The sequence below is a fragment of the Trachypithecus francoisi genome, unplaced genomic scaffold (genome assembly GCF_009764315.1).
Source record: "Trachypithecus francoisi isolate TF-2019V2 unplaced genomic scaffold, Tfra_2.0 Lachesis_group5, whole genome shotgun sequence".
Taxonomy (NCBI): Eukaryota; Metazoa; Chordata; class Mammalia; order Primates; family Cercopithecidae; genus Trachypithecus; species Trachypithecus francoisi.
In genome coordinates this window covers 3,299,501-3,326,475 of record NW_022681470.1, presented here as the reverse complement: position 1 = coordinate 3,326,475, position 26,975 = coordinate 3,299,501, and the positions used below count along the sequence as shown (strand labels likewise).

Here is a 26,975-nt window from a genome sequence, read left to right as displayed (position 1 = left end):
ACAGCTAGTCAAAGCTAGTCATGGCTAGTCACAGCTAGTCCTACGACGGGATTCTCTGGGCACACCGTTCTTCTCCTGGGACCTGGTGTCCTCATCCCTCCTGTGGGGCGAGGAGGCTGCCTCCCTCACCGGTGGCTGTGAGAAATTATAAACCAATAAAGTGACTGCTTAGCAAATGGCTGAATGTCAGAGGCAATAGAAATGCTTCAGTTCGTTTATTTGATAGTAATTGCGTGGCCATGTGAATGCTGCTGTGGAAACCATAACTCTTGAATTCCCTGACACGTACCTATGCTGTTGTTTTTAAATGAAGCTTTACACTTCAATCTTGTGATTTTTTTTAATGTTAGAAAAGTAGCAGGAAGGATCACAGCTTGATCTCCATCTCAGCCTTTCCATAGGAAACTGTGAGCTGCTACTGTGCCCACCCAGAAGCATCTACTGACCAGTTACTCTCACCTGATCCCTCTCTTTCTTCACCCAAGGTCATATGTCTTCCATCTATCCATCCACCAGTCCACCCATCCATCCATCTGTCCACCCACCCATCTGCCCACCTGTCTGTCCGTCCACCTGTCCACCCATCCGTCCATCTGTCCACCCACTCTGTCCACCTGTCTGTCCACCCATCCACCCATCTCTCCATCTATCCAACCACTCTGTCCACCTGTCTGTCCATCCACCCATCCATCCATCCGTCCACCCACCCATCTACCCGTCTGTCCATCCACCCGTCCACCTGTCCATCCGTCCACCCACTCTGTCCACCTGTCTGTTCACCCATCCACCTGTCCACCCACCCATCTGTCCACCTGTCTGTCCACCCATGCATGCATCCATCCATCCATCCATCCATCCATCCATCATGCATCCAGATACATTGCATTTCCAACTCATGAGTTGAATGGGCCCCATGTGAGTAGATCAGAACTATTTTCTAGTGAAACTTTAGAATTGAAAGGACTTCCTTGTGTGATGGAAACATGATGGCAGATCCTGTGCAACTGATGAGATGAAGGGGGAAGTGGCAAAGGGAGCATTTGCAGCAGTGATGGTGGAGGCTTTAGCAATTCCCTGCTGGTGCCCAGCCTCAGGCAGCACACAGCTGTGAGATGACAGTCAAGGCTAGAGGGCAACAACAGCACTGCTTAGAAAAATGGGTCTCTCCCCTGAGCAGGTCCTCAGGTTGCTTCTGTAGTCTCTACCATGGTCTTTGAAGCCCTTCTCTCGGCTGTGTGTTCTTCTCTGCCCACCACTCTTACGGCTGACTCTGGTGGCCATCACTCCCGCAGCTGCTCCCATTCCCCCTGCACCTGCTGCGGCTCATATGGCTTAGGTGGAGACAGCCCATGCCTTTCTCCTAGCCACAGTGACTTTGTTCTGGCAGTTCTTTACAGAGTTCTGGATATCACAACTTTTTTTTTTTTAATTAAGCACACATTCTCAGTTCATTTTAATGGCTCTTCTATTCCCAACAGCCATCAGCCAGTGTCTTTTTCTTTAATGGCTCTTCTATTCCAACAGCAATCAGCCAGTGTCTTTTCACAGTCCTCCCAGTGCTGGGGTTCCCTCTCCCAAGACGACATGCAGCTAGACCCCATGGGGACTCCAGCTGGACATGCTGGGACTCCTGAAATGGGCACACAGGCTAACTCTCCCTCTGGGACTTTTGCTTCAGAGGGAAAAGACAATTGGATTATTGTGGCCGTATCTTTTCTTTTTTAAATGTAAGTTCTGGGATACATGTGCAGAACGTGCAGGTTGTTACATAGGTATTCATGCGCCATGGTGGTTTGCTGCACCCATCAACCCGTCATCTGGGTTTTGAGCCCCACATGCATTCAGTATTTGTCCTAATGCTCTCCCTTACCTTGCCCCCACCCCCGACAGGCCCCAGTGTGTGATGTTCCCCTCCCTGTGTCCATGTGCTCTCATTGTTCAACTTCCCACTTATGAGTGAGGAGATGCGGTGTTTGGTTTTCTGTTCCTGTGTTAGTTTGCTGAGAATGATGGCATCCAGCTTCATCCATGTCCCTGCAAAAGACACGAGCTCATTCTTTTTTATGGCTGCATAATATTCCATGGTGTATATGTGTATTGTGGCCATATCTTTTCTAAATCAAATGCCTCATCTACCTCCCACTTTTCTTGTTGTTGGAAATAGTATTTCATCTCTCTTGCCCAGCTTATGCCTGAAAATCATCCTTGCCTTCTCTGCACATCAGTTTAGTCTCCAAGCCTCGCCGACTGAGTGCCGAGAGCTCTGAAATCAATCCCTGATTTCCAACCCCTCCTTTACCTCTCCCATCACTTTCTAAAAACAGCATTATTGACGTATTTTGCATATGATAAAACCCACCCTATTCAAGTGCACAGTTCAATATTTTTTGGTAAATTTACTGAGTGGTGCAGCCATCACCATAAATCAGTTTCAGAACATTTTCATCATCCCAGTGGAGATCCCATTTGCCATTAATCCCTGTTCCTATCCCCAGTTCCAGGCAACCACCAAGCTACTTTCTGTCTCCACAGATTTGCCTTCTGAACATTTCATATAGATGAAATCACACATTACGTGACCTTGCACGTCTGGTTTCTTTCAGTTAGCATGATACTTTTAGATTCATTTGTGTTGTGGTGTGTTTCAGTGTTTCATCCCTTTTTATTGCCCAGTAATACTCTATTTTTGGATACACCACGTTTTGTCCATCTATCAGCTGAGGCACATTTTGCCACTTTTTGACTATCTATAAATAATGCCACTATGAACTTTCGTGTGCAAGTCTTTGTGTGAATGTGAACATATGCTTTTATTTCTCTTGGGATAGATACTTAGGAATGAAGTTGATGGCCGGTACAGTGAATTTATGTTTAACTCTTTGAGAAACTGCCAAAGTGTTTTCCAGTGCAGGGCACCATATGACGTTCCCACCAGCAATGCATGAAGGTTCCCGTTTCTCCACATCCTCAACCATCTTGTCATTGCCTGTCTTTTTGATTATAGTCGTTCTAGTGGGCATGAAGTGGTGTCCTTTGTATTTTTAATTTTCATTTCTCTCATGACGAATGACGTGGAGCCTCGTTTCACATGCTTATTAGCCCCACACAGAGCTTCTTTGATGAAATATCTGTCCATGTCTCTCACCCATTTTTTGATTAGGTTGTTTGTTTTCTAATTATGGAATTGTAAGGCCCTCCCGCCCCATCACTTTTTTTTTTTTTTTTTTTTTTTGAGACAGGGTCTTACTCTCTCGTCCAGGCTGGAGTGCAGTGGCACCAGCACGGCTCACTGCAGCCTCGACCTCCTGGGCTCAAGTGATGCTCCCACCTCAATCCCTCAAGTAGTTGGGAATACAGGCATGTGCCACCACACCTGGCTAATTTTTTTTTTTTTTTTGAGACGGTGTCTCGCTGTCACCCAGGCTGGAGTGCAGTGGCGCGATCTCGGCTCACTGCAAGCTCCACCTCCTGGTTTCACTCCATTCTCCTGCCTCAGCCTCCTGAATAGCTGAGACTACAGGTGCCCGCCACCACGCCCAGTTAATTTTTTTTTTTTGTATTTTTAGTAGAGACGGGGTTTCACCATGTTAGCCAGGATGGTCTCGATCTCCTGGCCTCATGATCTGCCTGCCTCGGCCTGCCAAAGTGCTGGGACTACAGGCGTGAGCCATCACGCCAGGCCAATTTTTGTATTTTTAGTAGAGATGGAGTTTCACTATGTTGGCCAGGCTGGTCTCGAACTCCTGACCTCAAGTGATCCTCCTGCCTTGGCCTCCCAAAGTGTTGGGATTACAGGCATGAGCCACCGTGCCCAGCCTGATTTTTTGTATCCTGGCTTTGGCTAGGCATGCAGCTGTGTGTGTGCAATGTGTGCATGTTGCTCACGTTGTGTATGTGTGTGTGTGTCTGGATGCTTTGTGGGCACACCCATCCTTTACCCTCTAGCTCCTTGTGATTCCTTTCTGACAAACTGAAACTTGCTTTAATTTCCTTTTAAAGTAATCTGTTTCTCATAATAATACTAAATTTGTCTTAGAAAACAGAATTAGAGGCTGGTCATGGTGGCTGATGCCTGTAATCCCAGCACTTTGGTAGGCTGAGGTGGGAGGAGGATCACTTGAGGCCAAGTGTTTGAGACTATCCTTGGCAACATAGCAAGATGCTGTCTGTATAAAAAAATATAAAATAATTAGCCAGGTATGGTGGTGTGTGCCTGTAGCCCAGCAACTAGAGGTTGCCAGCTGCTTGGGAGGCTGAAGAAGGAGGATCACTTGAGCCCAGGAGTTCAAGGCTATCGTGAGCTATGCTTGTGCCACTGCACTCCATGCTGGGCAACAGAGTAAGATCCTGTCTCAAAAAAGGTAAAAAGAAAACAGAATTAGAATTAGCAACTCCCCACAAAGAATTGTTATGCTTTTAATATTTTGGTGTTAAAATCTAATCTTTTTTTTTTTCCTGATAGGTATGTAATTATCTTTTGGTTTTACTGAATTATTATCATATTGTATATACTTTACTTTTTAACTTAACACTAATATATAATCAATATCTTTGCATTCCATTATTCTTTCATGAGCATTTGTAAGGGCTGCAGGGTATTCCACTGTCTGACTAGACTGTAAGTTGTTTATTTTTTTTAAGAAATGGGGACTCAGTATGTTGGCCAGACTGGAGTGTTGTGGCGCCAGCATAGCTCACTGCAGCCTCGAACTCCTGGGTTCAAAACATCCCCCAGCCTCAGCCTCCTGAGTAGCTGGGACCACCGTGTGTGCCACTGTGCCTGGCTTAGACTGTGAGTTATTAAACCCATCCCCACTCTTGTGCATTTAGGCTGTTTTTCTCCCCTTCGCTATTATAAACAGCGCTACATTGGATGCTGTGATCCCTTTGCAAAGCAGATTATTCTGTGGAAGTGGCAGCACAGGTCGCGGTTGTGAGCATCTGGAACCCAAGGTCAGTGGGCTGAGCACACACTGTCTGATCCTCCTCATTCTTTCTAATCTTCTTAAAGTCTTTTAAAATCTTTTTAAAGTTTTCTTCCCCAACCCCAAAACAAAATAAAATTAACAACCAAAAGAAATTTATCACTCTGACTACACAAATTTGGCTCATATCTTTTCTCTATATATACCTTCATCATCTGAACTTTCAATTTCAGACTGAAATCAAGGCTTGGAATTTAGCATGGAAGGAATTTATAAGGCTGAAATGATTAATGATTAAAATGATATTTCAAGAGTGGAAGCCCCTTCTCAGCTTGCAGGATAACAACCCTCCTCTTATACCACAATAATGACCAAGCACACAGATTCACGTTATCAGCTTGCTGATGACTCTCCAGTGGCCCCTGCATGATCATATGGTCCTCAGAACAACAGAAGATCATATGCAAATATTGTCTGCATATTCATCAAGATACCACATGGCCAGGGTAAGCTGCTTTAATTATCCTTCAAGGAGAAACACAGCTGTCTCTGGCACATGCACCGCGCTGGCTCTGTTGGCATGTTGGTGCCTGAATTGATATGGAAATTATTTCAAAAACAAAATATTAAAGAGGAGTGAAATCTGCTATACTGTACATTCAACTTAGCAATTAGAAGTTGCCAGCCTTTTTTTTTTTTAAACAGTCTTGCTCTGTCCTTCAGGCTGGAGTTCAGTGATGCAATCTTGGCTCACTGCAACCTCTGCCTCCCAGGTTCAAATGATCCTCCCCTCAGCCTCCCAAGTAGCTGGGATTACAGGCACGTACCACCACACCCAGTTTTTTTTTTTTTTTTTTTTTGTATTTTTTGTAAAGATGAGGTCTCGTTATATTGCCTAGGCTGGTCTTGAACTCCTGGGCTCAAACAGTCCACGTGCCTCGGCCTCCCAAAGTGCTGGGATTACAGGTGTGAGTCACTGCAGCTGGCTGGTTTTTAATTTCTGATTTATACTTTCAGACTTTCAAAAACATAATGATGTAACATATTTTAGCTATAAAAAATATGATCGATTCACCCCTGAGGTATAAATAAGGGGAAAGCTAAGTTGCATTATCTGAGATATGAAAGTCCTGTGAGGCATTCCCAAAGAAGTTATGTCCGTTTAATAATTAAGCAACAAGGAATATGGAATAACAATTTCATTCTTAGCCAGGTAATGGACTTTAGCTTTCTTTGCACTTGGTACTCATGGATACACCAGAAAGATACACTTTTCACCCAGGGATATCAATGGAATTAATACACTGATGTTCATAGATGCTCTTGGTGGCCAGGCGCGGTGGCTCACGCCTGTAATCCCAGGACTTTGGGAGGCCGAGGTGGGCAGATCACTTGAGGTCAGGAGTTCAAGACCGGCCTGGCCAACATGGTGAAACCCCATCTCTACTAAAAATACAAAAATTAGGCAGGCGTGGTGGTGCAAGCCTGTAGTTCCAGCTACTCGGGAGGCTGAGGGACAAGAATCACTTGAACCCGAGAGGTGGAGGTTGCAATAAGCCGAGATCTTCCCACCACACTCCAGCCTGGGGAACAGAGTGAGACTCCATCTCAAAAAAGAAAAAAAAAAAAGCTCTTGGCTTTTATAAGCCAGTATATAATATTTTCATTCTTAAAATGAGTGTCTTTTCCCACCTAAATCTTGAAGTAATACTGTTAGCATCCTCAAATATGAAGAAGAAATACATGTATATTTATAATCTATATCATTCATCTATGAGTAAAGATTTCAGTTGCAACATTGAAATTCCTCAGTCTGATAGAGAATAAAATTATAGCTACAGGCTGCTAACTCATAGAAAGAAAACCTTTGAAACAACAAGAATTCCAAAAGCCCAAGGTAGATCTAAAAAAAGCCACCGTTAAAACTAGAATTAGGGAGTATCTTATGTATGACATTGAATTTCCCAAAGAAAATCTTACAGACTGACAACAACAATGACAAACCTATTTAAGCGCCCTGGAGAATGGCCAGAAGCAGGCAGAGACTGGAAGGGGTTCAAAGATCTAATCCTTAAAAGAAGGGTTATGTGGCCCTTCTTCCAGTTTGCTGAGCACTGTGACTAGACCACAAGAAAAAAAGGCAGTCGTATGGGTTTGAGGCGTTCCATGGTGAAGTTCAGGGCTGTCAGAGTAGCTGGAGACGGGGAAGGAGAATCCAGGAAAGCAGAGCGCCACACTGAGGCAGTCCTGAAATCCACTAAAATTTCCCTCAAATCTGGCTGATAGATTTGAACTCTGAACATCCAGAAGAGCTGCAGGAAGTCGAGAGAAGGCAGAAACTGCATGGTGAAGGAGTTGAGCAGAGACTGCAAGTGCTGTCTAGCGCACAAAGCAGAGCTCGGAGTCTGAGTTCCAAGTCAGAGGGGACTGGCAAAGCGGTTAGGCTTTCTACTGACGCTGCAGAAGGGCGGCATCTCAGGCCTAAAGAACCATCCCAGGACTAAGGGTTTTTCCTTCCTTAGATCTAAGGGCAAAAGCCAGTTAGAAAACCACTCAAAGAAAGCAAAAAACCAAGCCTCCTCAAATTCAGGGTGACCCAGCAGTAACCTACTTGCTTGCTAGAACACAAATCAATACTCCTCAAGGAAGAGAATAGAATCTAGCATCTCTATGATGTAGCATCTACAGTATTCATTATACAGTTAAAATTTATTGAATATGAAAAGAAACAGGAAAATGTGACTCAGTCAGTAGAAAAATCAGTTACTAGAAAGCGACCCCCAAATGAGTCAGAGGTTGGAATTCAGACAAGAACTTTAAATATGCTACTGTAACTAGGTTCAAGGATTTAAAGGGGGGGAAAAACAGAGAAATGGAAACACACACACACAGACACACACACACACACACACACACGCACACAATTTTTGGATCAGCTGCATCAGCTTAACAGTGGATTGGAGGCAGCTGAAGCAAAGGTTGCTGAACTTAATAAAGGAGCAATAGAAATGATTCAGTCTGTAAAGAGGTAAAAATGGAACTAATGAACAGGGTTTCAATAACCTATAAGACAATATCAAGCACTGTAATAACAAACATGTGATTGGTGTCCCAGAAGGAGAGGAAAAAGAGAGAACAGAGCAGAAAAAAATATTTGAATAAGTAGTGGCTGAAAATCCCCCAAATTTGGTAAAAAACTTACAGATCAATTTATAGATCCTAGAAATTCAGCAAACCCTAACCAGGATAAATACAAAAAGTAACACATATAGAAATATTATAGTCAAATTACTGAAAACCAGAGGCAAAGAAAGCATCTTGAAAGAACTCCGAGAAAAAGACACATTACCTACAGGAGAATGTCCACATGAGTCACTGCTGACCTCTCGTCAGAAACAAGGAAGGCCAAAAAGCAATGAATGACACCCTCCAAGGGTTGAAAGAAAAACAACTGTCAATCAGGAATTCTACATCTAGTTAAACTATTCTTCAAACACAAAAGTGAAAGACATTTTCAGATAAGCAGAATCTGAGAGAATATGTTGCCAGGAGACCCTCGCTATAAGAAACAAAGAAATGACCCAGTTAGAAACCTGGCTCTAAAGGAAAAATAAATAAACAGTCCCAGACATGATAAAACTGGGTAAATATAAAAAACTTAAAATTTTCTAGTGTCACTGAAAGGCAACAGATTGTTTAAAGTAAAATTGATAAGATTGTATCGTGGGTTTTATAATGCATGTAGATGGAAAGTACATCAAATTAGTAGCACAAAGGAAGAAGGTAAGATGGAGTGGCTGCAAGTTACATTTTAGGTGAAGCGGCACCATGTTAACTGTAAGTAGCCTATGAAATGTTAAAGATTCATATTATAGGCCGGGTATGGTGGTTTCATGCCATAATCCCAGCACTTTGGAAGGTGGAGGCAGGAAGACAGCTTGAGCTCAGGAGCTTGAGACCAGCCTGGGCAACACAGGGAAACCTCCTCTCTACTTAAAAAAATACAAAATTAGCCAGATGTGGTGGTGTGCACCTGTAGTCCCAGCTACTAGGGAGGCTGAGGAGAGAGGATCCTTTGAGCATGGGAGTTGGAGGCTGCCGTCAGCCATAATAGCGCCACTGCACTCTAGCCCAGGCAACAGAGTGAGCCCCTGCCTCAAAAAAACAAAACAAAACAAACAAACAAACAAAAATCCGTATTATAATCATGAGAGCTAAAAAGTCAACAGGTGAAACTGGAATACTGAAAAGTTATTCAATTAACAAAAAAAGGCATGAGAGACAGAAGAATGAAATAGAGTGCAGATAGAAAACAGACCCATACTAGCAACAACATGAAACTCAAAAACCCGTGTTAAGTTTAAAAAGTCAAACCCAAAACAGTACATGCTGTACGGATTCTATGAATTAAAAACCTTTCCAGATCAGTCCACACTAATCCATGGTGATAGAAATCAGAACAGTAGTTTCTTATGAGAGGTGGGGATTGCCCGGGAAAAGGCAGATAACCTTCAAGAGGGACAGGAATGTATAGATGTTGATTGAGGTGGTGACCTACGCAGAGTACACATTTATCAAAATTCATAGAACTGAGCAATTAAAATGTGTGCATTTCATCTTATGTGTATACATTTTACATAGACATCAATTTTTGAAAGCTTCTTAAAAACTCTTGCAGAGCCTCCGGTTGTAAACTTTGATCAACAGAGGGCGCTCGGAGCCCACCAAAGAAGCTTGGGCCCCCAGCTACTTCGAGATGCAAATCAGAGCAGCTCTGGGCTCCCCGGTCTCCAAGGTGGATCGCGCAGCTCTCCAACACTCCCCCCTCGACGCCCCACCTTCCCCACCCGCGGCCTCGGGCTCGTTTCTACCACACGCTGCTTTTTGGCTGATAAGCGGCGCGTGGCCAATGACGATGATGTGTTCCGCGGAACCCACGCGGAATACAGATGCGGGTGGGAGCTGGCGCGTGCTGCCTGGAGGTGTACCTGTCCCCTAAGGTCCCCTATTGATAGGATCGCCTTTAAATTGGAAGTGGGAACGTAATGGAAACGTCCACTCTGTTCTTGACATCTTCATTTTGACCTTTTTACCTTGCTTTGGTGGCTGTGAAATATTCCCACGCAGGAGCTGGAGCCAGGGAGGAGGGGGCAGAGCACGAGAGGCACAGAAGAAATTCTCCCCGAGGAAGGCAGAGTGGGGGTGTGGCCCAGGCTTCCAGAACCCCGAACCTTTGTCTTCCTGCCCCCTCCTGCCTCGTCCACAGCTCAGAAGGAAGCCAGCGACCAGAAAGCCCTGAACGTCCTTCGCGCCCTCGCCCACCCGCGGGCTGGGTCTCCCCGCGGGCGCGGAGATGCCATTACACCCCACGTGATCCCCACGCCGGGCCGGTCCTTCCAGGGCCGTCTCGCGGGGTGTTAATTAAAGGTCACAACAAAACAGACCTGCTGGTTCACCAGAAGTCATGTCCTCCCGGGAAATGAAAAGTGACACCGCCGAGCAGCCACGTGTGGAGCCTGGCAGACGCCGGCTTCCTGCGCTCCCGGGCGCCGCGCCGGGGGACTGGGGGCGATCGGAGAGGGAGCGATGACGGGGTGCTCCGGAGACCCCGCGGGGCCCAGGCGCAGGAAGAAACGGGCGGCGGGGGGCGAGGGGGCCGATCCCCCGCAAGGAGAGGCCGAGGCCGGCTGGCGCCACACCCCCTCTCCAGGCCCGAGCCGTCCGCGTGCAGCGCGGCGAAGCCCTCAGTTTCCCCTGCCCGGCAGCGGCCCGCTGGGTCCCCTGTCCCAGTCCCGGGCGGCTTAGTCCATCCCAGACCGGGGCTCGGGCGGGCGGGCGGGGGACCCAGGGCCCTAGTCCTGCGGCTGCGGTCGGGGAGGGTGGCCCCCGGCTGGCCCGGGGTCGGTAGGGCAATTCCAGAGAAGGTTTGCCGGGCAGGTCTCCGAGAACAAAGGGCGGGGGGAGGACCCGGCCTGTTTGTGGACTTGTTTGTGACTCAACCCCTTTCGCACGGCGTTTCCAAGACAGACCTGCAAGCCTTGTCAGGAAGAGGAAGAACTTGGGGCGGGGGAGGCCGGGGGGCCGCATTTCCGTGCAGCCGCGCTCGCTCGCGCGGCCCCTGAGCTCCAGGCTCGCGCAGCGGCGTTTCATGAGAGCCCCGGGCCCGGGCGGCGCGCCAGGAACTTCCCCCCACGCCGCGAGATCGACGATCCCCGCCCCCGCCCCGGCCCGGCTCCAGGCCTCGCACTGTCAGGCACGAGCACCGCCACAGAAAATGGATCCCGGCCGGCGCGGCGAGGGCGGCAGGTTCCCGAGGCTCCTCCGCGCCGCGCCCGGGCGCACACGCGCGCTCTGACCGCCGACCGCTCCCGGGCCACGCGGAGCCGCCCCTCTCCCGGCCCTCGCGCAACTGTCAGGCGAAACGGCCGGCGGATATTGGCTCGGCGACACGCCGAGGCTCCTCCCCGAGTCTGGATCTTTATATTTTGGGAGAATTTCTTTGAACTCAGTTACCAAGCTCGGGGAAGGAGACAAGTTCCCACAGCCGGCTCGGCGGGGCTCGGCTCGCCCAGCCCACCTCCCCGCCGCGGCCGCGAGCCCTGACTCCAGCCTCCCTTCCCTCGTGCGGGAGCACGGACCGACTTGCCTGAGAAAATGCCAGTTGTGTGGCTGTGACCGTGGCAAGAGAACGTGCGGCTGGAGGAGGCAGAAGGGGATGAGGAAAAGCATGCTTTGAAGAGAAGAATAAACCCGCGACCCCAACCCTTTCTGCAGATTGGTGCTGTTACTTGTGGGTCCATTTGCTTTCGTTGCCTCCCGCCCCACCGCTGGGGAAACCTTGCCTTGGGGGCTGAGCGCCAGCCCCCCACAGCCGGGGTCGCCTCTGGGTCGGGGGACCTTCTGATGTAGCGTTGGTGGAACCTGCAGATACTCTCCTCCGGAAAAGCCACCATGAATTCGGTAGCTGGGAATAAAGAGAGGCTTGCGGTCTCCACCAGGGGCAAGAAATACGGGGTAAGTAGTGACGGTGCGACGCGGAGACGCGTTACCAGACCCATCTCGGCGGGGTCCGCCTTTCCCCGGGATCGTGCGGCCCCGGCCCCGAGCTCTCCCCCGCTGCAGAGGCGCCCCCGGGGCTGGCGGGGTTGTGAGTGCGCGGAGGCGGGTCTGCCGCGGGGACGCCCGCACACTCGCCTCGCTCTCGGAATTTTTTCAGTCCTCGCGTTCCTTCCTTTCCCCGCACTCGTAACTTTTGCGGCATTCCTGCGCTTCTCGGCAGAGTGAAGCCGAAGGGGAGGGTTTCCCATGAATGCTTGGCCGCACCTCGGATCGTTTAGCTGGAGCCGGGAGAGCCTCTCGTTTACCTGCAGTATCCGGAGAGTTGGACCCCGTAGGAATAAAAATCCTGAAATCCAGCCCTCCCCCTACCCCCCCATAGGGTCTTCCAGGATTTTGTTCCTGGGATCTTGCTGGGATAGGTGCCGGCTTCAAAAGCGTGGGGCACTGAACCTATGGGTCCCCCCCACCCGGGCTTGCAGAAGCCGTGGAAACCGCCCCGAGCGAGTCCTCGTCCTGTCCCCAGGAGGAGGCCACCCGGGACCAGCGCAGGGGTCACCCGGGCGGTGGGGACTCACTTAAGGACAATTAACGAGACAGATGGAGGGCGATTTGGCCGCAGGGCTTGGAGAGGTCCCCAACCAGCTCCCGTGGGCGGTTCGAGCGGGTACTCGGTGGCGCACGTATGACCCAGCCCCCGGGCGTGCAGCCCGCCGCCTTGCGGCCCTTGCTACCGGCGTGTCTTCCCCGCAGGTGAATGATGTCTGCTCGCCCACCAAGCCCGCAGCGCCCTTCTCCCCGGAAAGCTGGTACCGGAAAGCGTACGAGGAGTCGCGCGCCGGGAGCCGGCCCACTCCTGAGGGTGCGGGCTCAGCGCTCGGCTCCTCGGGGACCCCGTCTCCCGGCTCGGGCACCTCGTCCCCGAGCTCCTTCACCGGCTCCCCGGGACCCGCCTCCCCCGGCATCGGCACTAGTTCGCCGGGCTCCCTGGGCGGCTCGCCCGGCTTCGGCACCGGCTCCCCGGGCTCCGGCAGCGGCGGCGGCTCCTCCCCCGGCTCGGACCGCGGCGTCTGGTGCGAGAACTGCAACGCCCGCCTGGTGGAGCTCAAGAGGCAGGCCCTGAAGCTGCTCCTCCCGGGGCCCTTCCCGGGCAAGGTGAGCGCCGCGCGGGGCTGGCTGGGGAGGCGCCGGGAGGGCGGGGCCGGGCCGCCACCCACAGCAGCTGCCCAGTGCGCCGAGACTTTGCGCCCCGGGTCCACGCGAGGGTCCCCGGAGGCGCTGGGGCTGCTCCACACCTCACGGGGCTCTGGCACGCGGGGCGACCCATGCACCTTCCTCAGCCAGGCCGCCCGGGGGCAGGACGGCCGAGTCCCGAGCGCGCAGGGGCGCCCGTGGCCACAGGCCTCACGGCCCACGGGGGAGGCCCCCAGGTCGTCTCTCCTGCCGCCCCCTCCCAGCTCTCCCTGGCGACTGCAGGCTGCGCTGTCGATGTTTCTCCCCGCCCCCACCCGTGATCCTTTACAAAAATGTCAGCGGGAGTGTAAAAGCAAGCTGATGCTTGGAGCTGGCATTTCCCACTGCCTGTTTGTGGTCCATCCTTTCCGCGATTGCAGAAACAGAAACATACTCGAAAGCCAGCATTTCCCCCTTGTCAGTCTGTGTGTATGACTGGGGAAGATCCAGAGGCGGGTAGCTCCTCGGAGCAGTGCTCCCTCCTGGCCTGCTCCTGCGCCAAGCACACTGGTTCCTCCATAGCAACCCTGCCCGCGGTGTGTGACTGGCCGGAGCCCCCAGAGGGTAACAATGCAATTGTATTTGCACTGTTGGGTCCAAGTACTATCAAATGATAATATTTACTCTTCCACTTCAAAGAGTTTTTATCAGTGGTTAGAGAGCAATATCAAGGAAATAGAGTGGATTGCTGTAGAGGTTTTTGACACTGTTGGTTCAACGTCAATATCTGGTTTATTATTTTCATGACTTCAGAAATGAAATACTGTGATTTCGAGTAGGCGTTTAGGAATGACCGCGTCTGCTGTTGCAGACGTTGACGTTTTCATAGGCAAGGGCTAAATTCAACAAATGCCCACAGACGCTGTGAAATTTAAAATGGGGAAAATAACCACCAGGAGAATTGGTTTTGTGAATGCAGAACTTAGCTCAAGAACAATGAACTCGTGGATGGTTGTCAGTGCACTGTTTTTGTAGTTTGACACATCTGCCATGACATCCCGAGGATCAGTCTCAGGGAATCAAAAAGCTTATTTCGATCTTGCATGCTAGACCTTCCGATTTAACACCATTTCTTCATTCACAGATTTATTTGCTCTCGTGATCCTTCATCAATATTCATTATCGCTTCTCGGCCTTTGGCTAAGATCAAGTGTGCATCAGTATTCATTGATTTTCTGCCCCATCCGAGCACTGCTAGGCACAGCAATGAAAATACCAGGTCCATTCATGCAGTCCTTGTCCACGTGGAGCTTATATTCTAGTGGAGGATACAGACAGATATCAACCACGAAATGCACAGTTCACAATGTCTTCACATTGGTGGAGGGAATGTAGGATGCTGTGAGGTTGTTGAAGTGGATGGGAGCATCTGATAAAGATGGAAGAACCTTGGTTCTTAAAGATCTAATAGCTGATATTTGGCAGTCCTAATATGTTACAGCCTTCCAAATTATTTTAGACCTTTCTTGAGGACCCATTCTTATAATAGGCTTTTTGTGGCATTGAGTGTTCCTATATGCAAAGGTAAGTCCAAATACACTCTTCTCATTTAAAAAAAGAGGAGGGGGAAGGAAAATCTACTGAAGAAACAAATGTTGAAACTCGTATGCATCCATCATGTTTTATGGAGTCTTGTGACCAGCTAGGATTTTGTTTTTACAGAAACAGCCTGGAACATTCACTCACAGTGTTATGGGAGGCAGCTCAATATATTTGCCAATTTTATGTATGTGATGAGGTAAAACTCTTGTTGGTAAACTGATTGTATTGTCAGAGTGAGGCGATGGCCCCAGAAGAAACACTGGATTTGCTGAACCCCCGTGCTCTACAATGACTTAGAGTGATCCAAGGACATCTAGAGAAGACCTGGTAGTCATGGGGGCAGTCACAGGGTGTCACTTTAAGTGCATATGTGAATGTCACATAGGACCACAGTCGCCCGAGGTTTATATGTGGGGGCAGTCACAGGGGGTCACTTTAAGTGCATGTGTGAATGTCACATAGTACCACAGTCGCCTGAGGTTTACATGTGAAGCAGCACCATAAAGCGTGACATTTGGTGCAAGGGCATAGACAGGGCTTAGCCAGGAAGAAGGGTGCTTTGCATCAGCTCATTGTTAGTAATGAGATGTGGGGCCTCAATTTTAACTACAAAATTTCTTCAAGCCTTTGTGAATAATAATTGTGTGTGTGTGTGTGTGTGTTTTAAGCATTCCTACCTTGCATTTAGGTACAATTTCCATTATACCTTTAGCATTTGCAACATTATAGCCAAACAGTTGCCGTGTTCTCTGCTGCACCATGGATGGAGGCCATATAACTTGGATAAGACCGTTCTTCCTGGTGCAATATTAATGAACAAACTGTGGACCACTGTAGCCCTCAGGCACAGAAGGAGTTAAGTTTCATTAGAACAAGAGGCATCACTGTGACTCCAACATGTAGTTCCCTCAGTTTGCTCGAAGAGTAGGAGTCTGGAAGATAAAGACATGTTTTTGAGGGGTAATTAACAAAAATCATCTTTGTAATTTGCTTAAGATGCTTATCTTCATTAGGGAAATATTTTCTTAAATAGAGTGTTAAATTCTACTAGGTGCTATTAAATGTCTCCTAGGTAGATGTTGAAAAGTCAAAAGCAGAATAGCACATCCAGGAACCTTACTATTTTAGGATGGATTTGGTTTTAGTTCTTCCTTCACCACTTATTTATTTTGTGACATTGGGTAAATTAGTTTTCCTCTCTAATTTTCAACTTTCCTATTAATATGCTCAGGAAAAAAATGATTCAGACTGTTAAAATGTCATTAAAATGATCTAAGGTAAGGTTTCATTCTTTAGAGAAAGGTATGAGAGTTGATGATTATTAATGAGCTAAGATTCTGTTAGATTTGTGTTTTACAGAATTTAAGGTTTTTCTTGTAAGTTATTACCCCTGTCAGTTTCTAATTTCATCTGTATATTTTGTAAACATGCTGCCGTATGAGTTCTCACACTGTGCCTGTTGGTAGGTAGCAAGCCCTGTCGAATCCCCCCAGTTTTGTCTTTGGAATAGTTTAAGGAGGGGAGGTGAAGTAGTAGAGGGCCCATTCGGGGTATCTGGTTGGTCCCAGGAGCTAGTGCCTGGCTCTGGTGGCCTGAGAAGAACCATCCTATTTTGAGCACTCCAATGGAGGATAGGGCTTCATGGTAGAAAATGACATGATTTGAATGTAACAGTGTGGGGGATAGTGTTGGCTGAGGTAGGAAATAGGAGGAGACATGGAATTGGATGGAGCTCAGAGGGAAGGATGATCATTAGTTTGGTTTTCCATGCATCGAGTCTGAGCTTTCTGGAAAGAGATGGAGCATAGAGGCAGATTTAATAATAAAACTGTTTGTTGTTGGCTATCTCAAGACTGGCGTGTGGAAGTAACAGCTGTGGGCTCACATAGCTCTGTTGTTGATACTCTGTATTCATCCTTTCCTATAGCAACTTACCTGGTGAGTAGATGTTTGTGCTTGGTGGCAGACTGTAAAACACTCAGGTCGAGTTTTATTACCTTGATCAGTACAAAAAGTACTTACTGGGTTTATATCATTTCTCTTTTGGTGCTGGTGAGAAGAAGTGGTCAGATGAAAGAATGTGAACATGTAAAGTGTTGCGATTTCAAGTGAGAGCGGCCCTTTTACCCATTGTAGTGTTCCAGTGTGTACATACAAAACCATTTCATGTCCAATGGTAAGAGCATCATTCCTGTTTTACAGACAGTCAAGGCAGTGAGCCAGAAATAGGGGCCAAGGAACGAATTGCTCAATTTTGGGCTAGCCTAGATCATTCTGATATCTGTGACAGGACTTTTGAATGGACTGGGCAAGTCCTAGGAAACATCAGCCCAACGAAATTCCCCAGAGTAAGCAGTAAAGCTCCGATTGGCAAAAGGTTATCAGACATCTGTTCATTTCCATATCAATAAAAGAAGATCTTTTATGTAAAAAAAAAAAAGTGCAGAACTATGTTCTTATCTGATTGTTTCTCAGTCAGATATTCTGAGTCCACTCATGCCCCAGAAATATCAGGAAGATTAGCCAGACATACTGAGAAGGGTGGCCAGGAGTCACAGAGATGAAAGGAGGGAATGCGTCATAGGGGGTTAAAAATGCCAAACGTGGACTCTAAATAGCCAGAGACCAAGTAAGTCTAGACTTGGGGAGATATAGATATCCCCACACACATATTTCTGTATTTTGCCAGCTCCAAAAGATGGGTATGAAAAAATAACTAGATGCAAAATGTCCCCCAAAAGCCATCATAAAACATTTTATAGATAGGATAAAACAGACATTGCATTTCAAGTACTTATTAATTATAAGGGACTTCTAGCTGAAACCTTCTCTTTCTTTTAAGGACATGTGGCTATTTTCAAAAAGCTTCATTTGAGTCTTTCTCATATCAGAAGTATTTTGGATAAAGGAGCAGTTAATAGATAATAGCAGCCATGAAAAAGTCCGCAACGTTTATCATTTGAAAATTTCTGAAACATTTTGGGAGTTTCTAAAAACATTCCCAGGAGGGACATGTGAGCAGTAATCTCTTTTTAAGGCTTAGCAAGCTGTGGAATAATGGCAGTTCATTCTACTAGACTATTAATTGTGAAGCAACATGGTCAGTTTTTATAGTGACTTAATTCACTTTGCAAAAATCCCTGGCCTGCAATAATTCCTTCCACACCCATTGCAGATAGGATTACTACATTAGAAATGTGATTTTTAAATGGCTGAGGCTGGTAGTTTGTCAGCATTTGGAAGGATTAAGTCATTTAAAATGGAGGCAACATCAGTTGCCTTTCGTTATTTGGCACCATGTCACAGATCGTACCATTCGTGGGCCAACAATAGTGATGCTAGTAATAATAATGATGATGTAATGAATGGCTAACAACTGTTGTCCTACATACCAGGAACTACACTGAAACACACACACATCATCTCATATATTAAAATGAAGATGAACGTGATTTTTTCTTTTTTACCGTGAAATGCCAGGTTCTTGATGTGGTTAAGATCCCAGAAGGAAGCATGAAGAAAAAATATGCAAGAAACAGAGAAATCCAATCACACTTTCCCCCAAAAGCTGTCGAGGGTCACTATGAGTAGGACTGACTGGGTGAGAGGCACCGGCTCGGGATGGTTATTGTTTTTCCTGGGCTCACAGATGGGAATTTTTCTTTGGGTGAGCCAGGAGTTGGGGGAAAGTACATGAGACTGTCAGGTTCCGAGTTGAGTAATTGTCTTGGCTGGAATGCAAGGGGCGGGGAAAGGAACCTCCTGTATTTACATGCGCTCAGTGGAGACCCTGCTGTCATCCCTCCCTAAACAGAAAACACTGCCCGAGGGCTCCGTCCTGACCTGCAAAGAAGAGTTCTTCAGCTGGCCATTTCAGCGCCCCATTGGCAGGGCGGCCACCCCTCTGCTCTGTTTTGTCCTCAAAAAGATTGCAAATTGGCTGGTGTCTGTGAGGGTTCTTGGTCATTTTGCAGGAATACAAGACACATTTCCTTTTTACCACTCTCTGGAGTCACAAGCTGTTCATCAGCATCCTTTCTTTCCTGTGTCTCGTCTGTGGTGTTATTGTGGTGAAGGAGCACTGTTTAGATTGTGCTACCAATCGCCCTTTTACACCTATGTGCACCCATCAGAAATATTTATTTATTTATTTATTTATTTATTTATTTTGAGACGGAGCCTCGCTCTGTTGCCCAGGCTGGAGTTCAGTGGCGTGATTTTGGCTCACTGCAACCTCTGCCTCCCAGTTCAAGTGATTCTCCTGCCTCAGCCTCCCGAGTAGCTGGGACTACAGGAGCCCGCCACCATGCCCAGCTATTTTTGTATTTTTAGTAGAGATGGGGTTTCACCATGTTGGCCAGGTTGAGATCTCGATCTCTTGACCTCGTGATCCACCCACCTTGGCCTCCCAAAGTGCTGGGATTACAGGCAGAAATATCTTACTTTAAAGTACATTTGTGTAGATGCAGAAGGATTAGGGATACACCTGTCTTCCTAACGTACTTTTGAAACATTTTTCAAGATATCAACTCAGTTTGTATCCATCATTTGCTTACCATTGCCTTGGGAACTGCTCCAGAACCTGTCTAAGAAAATTGGAAATGAGTTATTGTTAAAAAGATGTTTGGGCCGGGTGCGGTGGCTCAAGCCTGTCATCCCAGCACTTTGGGAGGCCGAGACGGGCGGATCACAAGGTCAGGAGATCGAGACCATCCTGGCTAACACTGTGAAACCCCGTCTCTACTAAAAAATACAAAAAACTAGCCGGGCGAGGTGGCGGGCGCCTGTAGTTTCAGCTACTCGGGAGGCTGAGGCAGGAGAATGGCGCAAACCCGGGAGGCGGAGCTTGCAGTGAGCTGAGATCCGGCCACTGCACTCCAGCCTGGGCGACAGAGCGAGACTCCGTCTCAAAAAAAAAAAAAAAAAAAAAAAGATGTTTGTCCACCTCTAGGTCTCAAGGACCTCACCTATGTTTTCTTCTAGTATTTAAATAGTGTCCTTTAATATTTAGATCTCTAATCCATTGAGAGATTATTTTGGTGCATAATGAAAGATATAGATCAAATTTCATCTTTCTCTAAATGTCTATCCAGTTGTCCCCACTTTATTAAAACATTCATATTACTTGCGGACTTTTTCTTGTGAAAAAAAAGTATCTTTCTCACATTAATCGAAGATACCACCATTGTCATAAATCAAACAGTTGTATTTGGACCTATTACAGGATCTTCTAGTATGTTCTCATTCTGTTGTCCAGGCTGGGGTACAGTGGCACAATCTCAGCTCACTGCAACCTCTGCCTCCCAGGTTCAAGCAATTCTCCTGCCTCAGTCTCACAAGTAGCTGGAAATACAGGCATGGACCACCATGCCCAGCTAATTTTTGTATTTTTAGTAGAAATGGGGTTTCACCATGTTGTCCAGGATGGTCTTGAACTCCTGACCTCAAGTGATCTGCCTGCCTCGACCTCCCAAAGTGCTGGGATTCCAGACGTGAGCCACCGTGCTGGGCCCACACTATTTTAATTATGGAAGCTCTGTAGCATGTTTTAGTGTTTGGTAGGGCTAGCTCTCCCTCCCTCAAACAGTGCCTTTCTTTTCTAGGAGTTTCCTTGCCTAACTCCAATTTTTTTTTTTTTTTTTTTTGGTTAGGACCGTTTTGAATGTATACATTAACCTGGGGAAGAGTTGGCATCTTTATGCTGTGGAAACTTTCCTAAGAACATGGAATACCTTTTCATTTGAACAAGTCTACTTTTAGTAATTTTTAAGAGTTTCTTCATATAGCCTTGGTACATTTCTTGTTAAACTTTTTCTTAGGTATTATAGCTTTTGTTGCTATTGTAAATGGAGTCTTCACTTCCATTATCTCTTTTAACTGATAATTATATATGTGAAGGATATTGATCTATATGTTTTATATCCCATTGCCTTATTAAATTCTACTGTATTCATTTATTTTTTAAAAATTGGTACTCTTGGATTTTCAAAAAATTTTGTCTTCTTCAAATACAGATATCATTACTCTCTTCCTTTGCTATTTTTATGCCTCTAATTGTTTTCTCTTTTTTGTTACATTGGCTAATACTCCTGATACAATGTTACATGATAGTGATATAGTGGGCATGTGTATATTTTTTTTCTATTAAGATGTTGCCTTTTGGACTGAGATCTGTCTATATTTTTTAAAGTTAAGGAAATATCCATCAATTCCTACTTTAGTGTTTTATCAGGAATGGGTATTATATTTTGCCAAATGTCTTTTCAGTATTTAGAGACAAAACCATGTAATTTTTTCCCTTAGATTTGTTAATATTGTGAATGACTATTATTGATTTTCTATTAGTGAACCATCTTTATATTCCCGTAATAAACCCCACTTGGCCACAGTGCATTTTTAAAAATATGCTTCTGGATCCAATTTGCTAATATTTCATTTATTGCTTTTGCTTTGATATTCATATGCCAATGAACATTTTTGATTCCTGTTTATGTGCCAGCTCTAGCACTATATGTTATAATCCAAATAGGAAAAATACTAAAATTCCTGCCCTGGAGCAACTCACAGTCTAGTGTCAGAGACAGGCAAGGAATGTGGCAGAGCATAAGTGTTCCAGCCACAGGAAACAGCAGGCATAGGCCACGAAGGGGTGATGCGTGCCCCGTACATACAGGGAACTGAAGTCGCACATTGTCATCATACACAGTGTGTGCATGAGTGCGTGACAGGATGGAAAGGAGGCAGGTGGAGGATGAAAGGCCTTGCAGGCTATAGGCTGGACTTTATGCTGTGGACGCAGGCAACCATTGGAGGGCACTCATGAAGGGAGTGAAATGATCAGATATGTATTTAAAAAAGATGGCTGGCCAGGCACGGTGGCTCCTGCCTCTAATCCCAGAACTTTGGGAGACCAAGACGGGTGGATCACCTGAGGTCAGGAGTTCGAGACCAGCCTGGCCGACATGGTGAAACCCCGTCTCTACTAAAAATACAAAAATTAGCCGGGCATGGTGGCCCACACCTGTAATCCCAGCTACTCAGGGGGCTGAGGCAGGAGAATCGCTTGAACCCGGGAGGTGGAGGTTGTAGTGAGCCAAGATCATGCCACTGCACTCCAGTGTGGGTAACAGTGCAAGACTCCGTCTAAAAAAAAAAAAAAAAAAAGATTGCTGTGAGAATGAGCAAGAAGATGGGTTGGAAGAGTGGTGTCACCGAGACCAGACCAGTTGGGAGGCCCCTTGCAGTGACTTGAGTGAAGAATGACATAGACTGAACTAGGGCAGTACAGAGGGAAGGGAGAGGCAGCTCGGGCCTGACCCATATCATATGTGGAAAACCCGCCATGGGCAGCTGCTGAGATATGGGGCAGAGGGAGAGAAGATGATGCATTCTCCCAGGTTTCTGGCCAGGGAAAGTGTGTGGGTGGTGCTGCCAATTATGGAGATGAAGAATACAAGCAGAGAAGGGGTTTTGTTATTTTGAGTCCAGTGTTGGAGGATGGCTGTGAATGTTAACTTGGTTGGGGTCTCTAGAACATGAGGTGGAATGGTCCAGTGGGCTCCTGTTGGCACTCTAGAGTGGAAAAGAGGGAAGAAAACCCAGGAGAAGGCAGTGTCATGGGAACTGAGGAAGGAGTGAGCTTCAGGGAATAGGGGTGACAAAAGGTCTGATGCCCTGGAGAGGTCAAGGAAGTAAGGACTGAGGTTTTCTTTGAACTGGCAAGGAGGAGGTCATTGGATGTCTTTGTTGGAAGAATTTCTGGTGCCCTGGAGAAAGCCAATGGCACTGTGTCCAGGAGTAGATTGAGAGGTGAGGACATCTCAGGCAGCATTTGAGTTGCTGAGGACACTGAGTTACAAGAGATCCACTTCTTGAGGCTCTTACTATCTTAAAATGAAGGACTGGAATCAACAGACTTTCATAAAAACCAGGCTCCGTCACTTAGAGTGTGACCTTGGGCAAGGCTTGGTCTTTCCAAACCTGGTTATTCTCATCTCTACAGGGGGGTCATGACAGAGCCCCACCAGGAGGATCGTGAAGATTAGGTGAAATTGTGAGATGATATTCAGCTATCGCTTTCTGTTATTATTCCAATGACTTTCCACAGGAAGTTGGTCCTCCTTCCTTCCCTCTTTCCTTCCTTTTTTCCTCCCTTCCTTCCATCTGACACCAAAATGGAGAAACAGCAGTCAGAGAAAATGAGAGCGTTCAGTGCGTCTTTGTTTCTTCACCTCCAAGTGGATAAAGCATCTCATACTTATTTATTCATTCGTAGAGTTGTCGCCGCAGAAAGTTTAAGGGAGCTCAGTTGATGTAAACAGCGACTCCTTTAGATTGAGGTGCCATGAATATGGATTGAGACTTTTTTCTGTCACAGATGGAAATCCCTTCTTTAAGCCCGGCCCCTCTCGTAGCCCCTCCAGGGAGCCTTGCAGATGTGGCATTTGGCATTTTGGCTCCGGGGAATGAGGGAGAGCAGATTTCCTCCAGTGACTGCGCATGCGATGTGCAGATCCTAGCCGCACTAGGAATTTGGGCTTATCTGCCTTCCAATCCAGCTTTATCTTTCTCAGACGGTTTTCTTTGCAGTTGTACTTCGCTGATCCTATCACATCCATTCCAACCAGACCCCATGGGAAGTCTGGAAATACAGAAGTCACCCTCCCCCACCAAGCAGAATTTCTTGCACATACATCAGCTCTCGGGGCTGGAGTTGACTGTGGGGGAGAGGGATCCTGTGAGCAATAATACAAAAAAACGAGCTATTCTGAACGTTGCTATAGAGGTTAGCAAAGCAGAAGGCTCTGAGGGTAGAGTAAGTTTTTCTTTTTTTAATATGCAGAACTATAAATATATCTTAAGTGTTATAGACCAGGTTACAGCTGAGGGACTATTTTTATTTTCCTTTTCTACTTATTGGAGCTTAAGTTCAATACTGTTGCCAACCACGAAAAGTTATTGGAACAAATTTTAGCTCTCCACACAGCATGGTTTTAAAATCTTTGATTGTTCTTACATGTAAACTTTCTTTTTATATAAATTTTTTTTGCTTGAAAGCATGAGCTGCAAATAATAAAATCCACCTTTCTATCAAAGGGGTGACAAATAGAAACTTTTATTTTGATACGTCCTTATCTAAGTGATGTCTGAGATCTGTAATTGCTAAATCAGGATTTTTTTTTCTGAGCTAACCTAGGAACCGATAGAAATTGAGGTTTTTCTGCAGTGTCATTTCATCTTTGAGTTGGCAGTGAAGAGCAGCTACACTTCCCCATGAAACGCTATCATCCTATTTAGAGTGGTTGCTTTCCTTGGGGTTATAAACATTACTTCCCAGCCCTTCCTCCACCTAACTGGTGGCTTCACACAACAACGGGAGACTCACCTATGAACTGATTAGAAGCCAGCAATAACAACCAGCACCAAAAGCTGTCGAGCTATCTAACCAAATGGTTGTACAGAAAATAAACAACTGAATTCAGGCAAACAACCAGAAGCAGCCACCATCGTTTAAAAAAAATAATCACCTGCCCAGTTCAGTTGTGTAACTTTGCACAGCGGGAAGTCTCAGTCCTGAGCAGGTGGCAGAGTGTCTTCCCCATGGTACCATGGCTGGGAATTAGAGCATCAGGTGTCCTTTACCAGGACAGGCAGTGTGGTGATGGGGGCCGAGGGATAGATGGGAGGAGGATAGAAAGGAGAGGAATAAGAGGGGAGGAATAGGAGGATGGATGAGAGAGAGGGCGAGAAAACAAAGAAATGGGTGGTATAAGCATCTGAGGTTGTCTACAGTCCCAGATACTTAGGTCAAAAAGAACTGTCCTTGGATCTGGGGACAGAGGTGCAGTCCTGCTTCCAGCACTAACAAGCATCTTGGGAGAGTCACCTAGCTGGCCTGTGCTTGATTTTTCTTTTGTAATCTAAGAGCATGGTAGTCGGTGGGCTCTAAGCTTCTCCCAAGCCTGTGAGTCTCTGTGAAGCTGAAGAGAAGACCTAAGGCTTTGGGAGTCCACTCCGTGAACCCAGATTCCACAGGGATGTGCTTGGCAAAATCTAAGATGGGTTTCTGGCTGAAGCTGTGCCGTGGGCTGCCATATTTGTGGGCCGCCATATTTGTGGGCCAGCCCATCTGCAGTCAGCCACAGTGACCTCCTTGTTTGTCCAGCCAAGCGGAGGGACCGGAAGGCAAGCGGAGGGACCGGAAGGCAAGCGGAGGGACCGGAAGGCAAGCGGAGGGACCAGTAGCGCTGTGGTTGCTGATGCATCTGCTTTTGGAATTCGGATCATAAACTGACTGACAGGATTCTTCCTGTTTCTTAATAAAGCTATTTGTTTTACTGTCTTCTGTGTTTGTAAGCAGAGATAAACTTAGACAAACGAAAGGACAATTGATTCTAGAAGAGCAATTTAGCAAGGAATATTTGAAGAAAAGTATTGCCTTAGAAATAAGGATGTCTTGTAGTTAGTTTTACATTAAAAGTTCTGCCATATTGATTAGGATTTAGAAATAATATATGAAGAGTTTTTCCTGAGTAGCAACATAGGAACACCAGAACTCTAAACATTGTATTCATTCTTCATCTGATTTTTTTCCAAAATCTTTTTGCTCCCTTTGATTTCTCTTTTTTTTCTGCTCTTTCAAATGCCTAGACAGAGCCATATTGGTTAGGCCAGTATTTACATATCACATGCCCCTGATGTGGGTTTAATGCCCTGTAGTGTTTAATGCTGTGGTCTGGGAAAGGATGGAGCAGGTAGCTGCCCACTGAGACAACGAGGCCCATGCAGTTATCATCGATTTTATTTTTCTCTTTCATCACTTCGCCAGGGTTGCCTCTTTAAAATATCTACTTCCTGGGGAATGTTTCCCTGACGCTTATTTCAAATCTAATACTTTGTGTTTGAGTCTAAACACAATTCAGGGAATACAGCTATTGAAACCAGAACTTCATTTTGTTTAGCCCAGAACGCATGATGGCTTTGGAGCAGAGTTGAGAACAGGCACAGAGAAGCAGGAGCCATAGGAATACCAGTTGGTGCCCCTCCCTCGTCCTTCCACTGACCTCTCTGCACGTATCTTACCAGGGTGTGAATGGAGCATTCTGTAGCCAGACACATCCAACTCACAGCAAAAACCTCCATACAAGCCTGCCTGTGTCCTCAGACATTCTATCCTTTATTTCTCTTCTTGTTCTTTGCCCATAAGTTTGTCCATGCACTCAAGACTTTCTAATGGGCCATGTTGTGTGTGTGCGTGTGTGTGTGTGTGCACGTACAAGCACTTTGTGGAGGCCCTGAAGGCGGCACGTAAGGTGGTAACGCAGTAGACATCCTGCTCCAGGTTTCAGACATTGTTAGGCCGAAGCTTTTATTGGAGGTCAAGGCAGCTAATAAAACGGGCTGTGCAATTAAAAGAGCATTCAGCAGAGAAGGATAGCTGACTGTCTCGGCAGGCTGAGAGCAAAGGAAGCGGTTGGCAGCTACTAGTCCTCCCGTGATGGCTTTACAAGCATTTTTTGCAGCCGGGGTGGTAAATGTGATACAAAGGCATTGTTTTAATATGCCCAACTAGGCACTCTGCTTCCTGTGTGAGGCGTCTGCTTGGGGAAAGGAAGTTGCCCGGCTATAGGCTTTTTGTGGTGGTGGTTTCCGCTAATTTACCTTTTTTATAGAGGGCACATAATTATGAGGGGTCCTCCATAATGCCCCTTTATAGTGGTCAGGAAGGAGATAACAAAATGATGAAGAGGTTTAGGAGACGTGCCCAGGGTCACCCAGAAAACCTCTGGCTTCTGAATCTCCATCAGAGATTTAAGAGGATTTATTTATGCTGCTGTCTTGACCATGTGGATCTCCTTGACGCTGCGCTCCATGAGTGTGGTTAATGTCCTCTCTTGTTCACTTTGTTTTTTGTTCGGTGCCTGTGCACCGAGTAGATTTCTGGCCTTTTGAAAAAAAAAAATCACCTGTCCCCTGCTGCATAACCAAAATGTCACTGGTGTGAAGTAAGAGGATGATAGAGGATGGTGGTGACAAATGGCGAGATGGAAGGTGATGCCTGGGTGAGCCCTGGAAGAGGCATGATGTCATCCCACTGACATGGCCTCCTGTATTCCAGCAAAGAGTGAAATTCACAGGGAGCAAAGAGTAAGAGCAGCGCGTTCACCTCGGTGGAGCTTAGTCTAGGCATTTATGGGTCAGCTGGTTGAGGGTCCTTGC

At 46.7% G+C, this 26,975-nt stretch overlaps 1 protein-coding gene across 1 annotated transcript in view; it reads left to right on the top strand.

Moving 5' to 3' along the window:
• Positions 1-11,432: 11,432 nt before the first annotated feature.
• KIF26B (kinesin family member 26B) overlaps positions 11,433-26,975 on the top strand; it is a 552,553-nt gene continuing 537,010 nt past the window's right edge. Inside the window, exons 1-2 of the mRNA XM_033196023.1 lie at positions 11,433-11,939; positions 12,735-13,136. Coding sequence (XP_033051914.1) covers positions 11,877-11,939; positions 12,735-13,136 — 465 coding nt within the window. The 5' untranslated portion in view covers positions 11,433-11,876. The remainder of the gene's footprint in view (positions 11,940-12,734; positions 13,137-26,975) is intronic.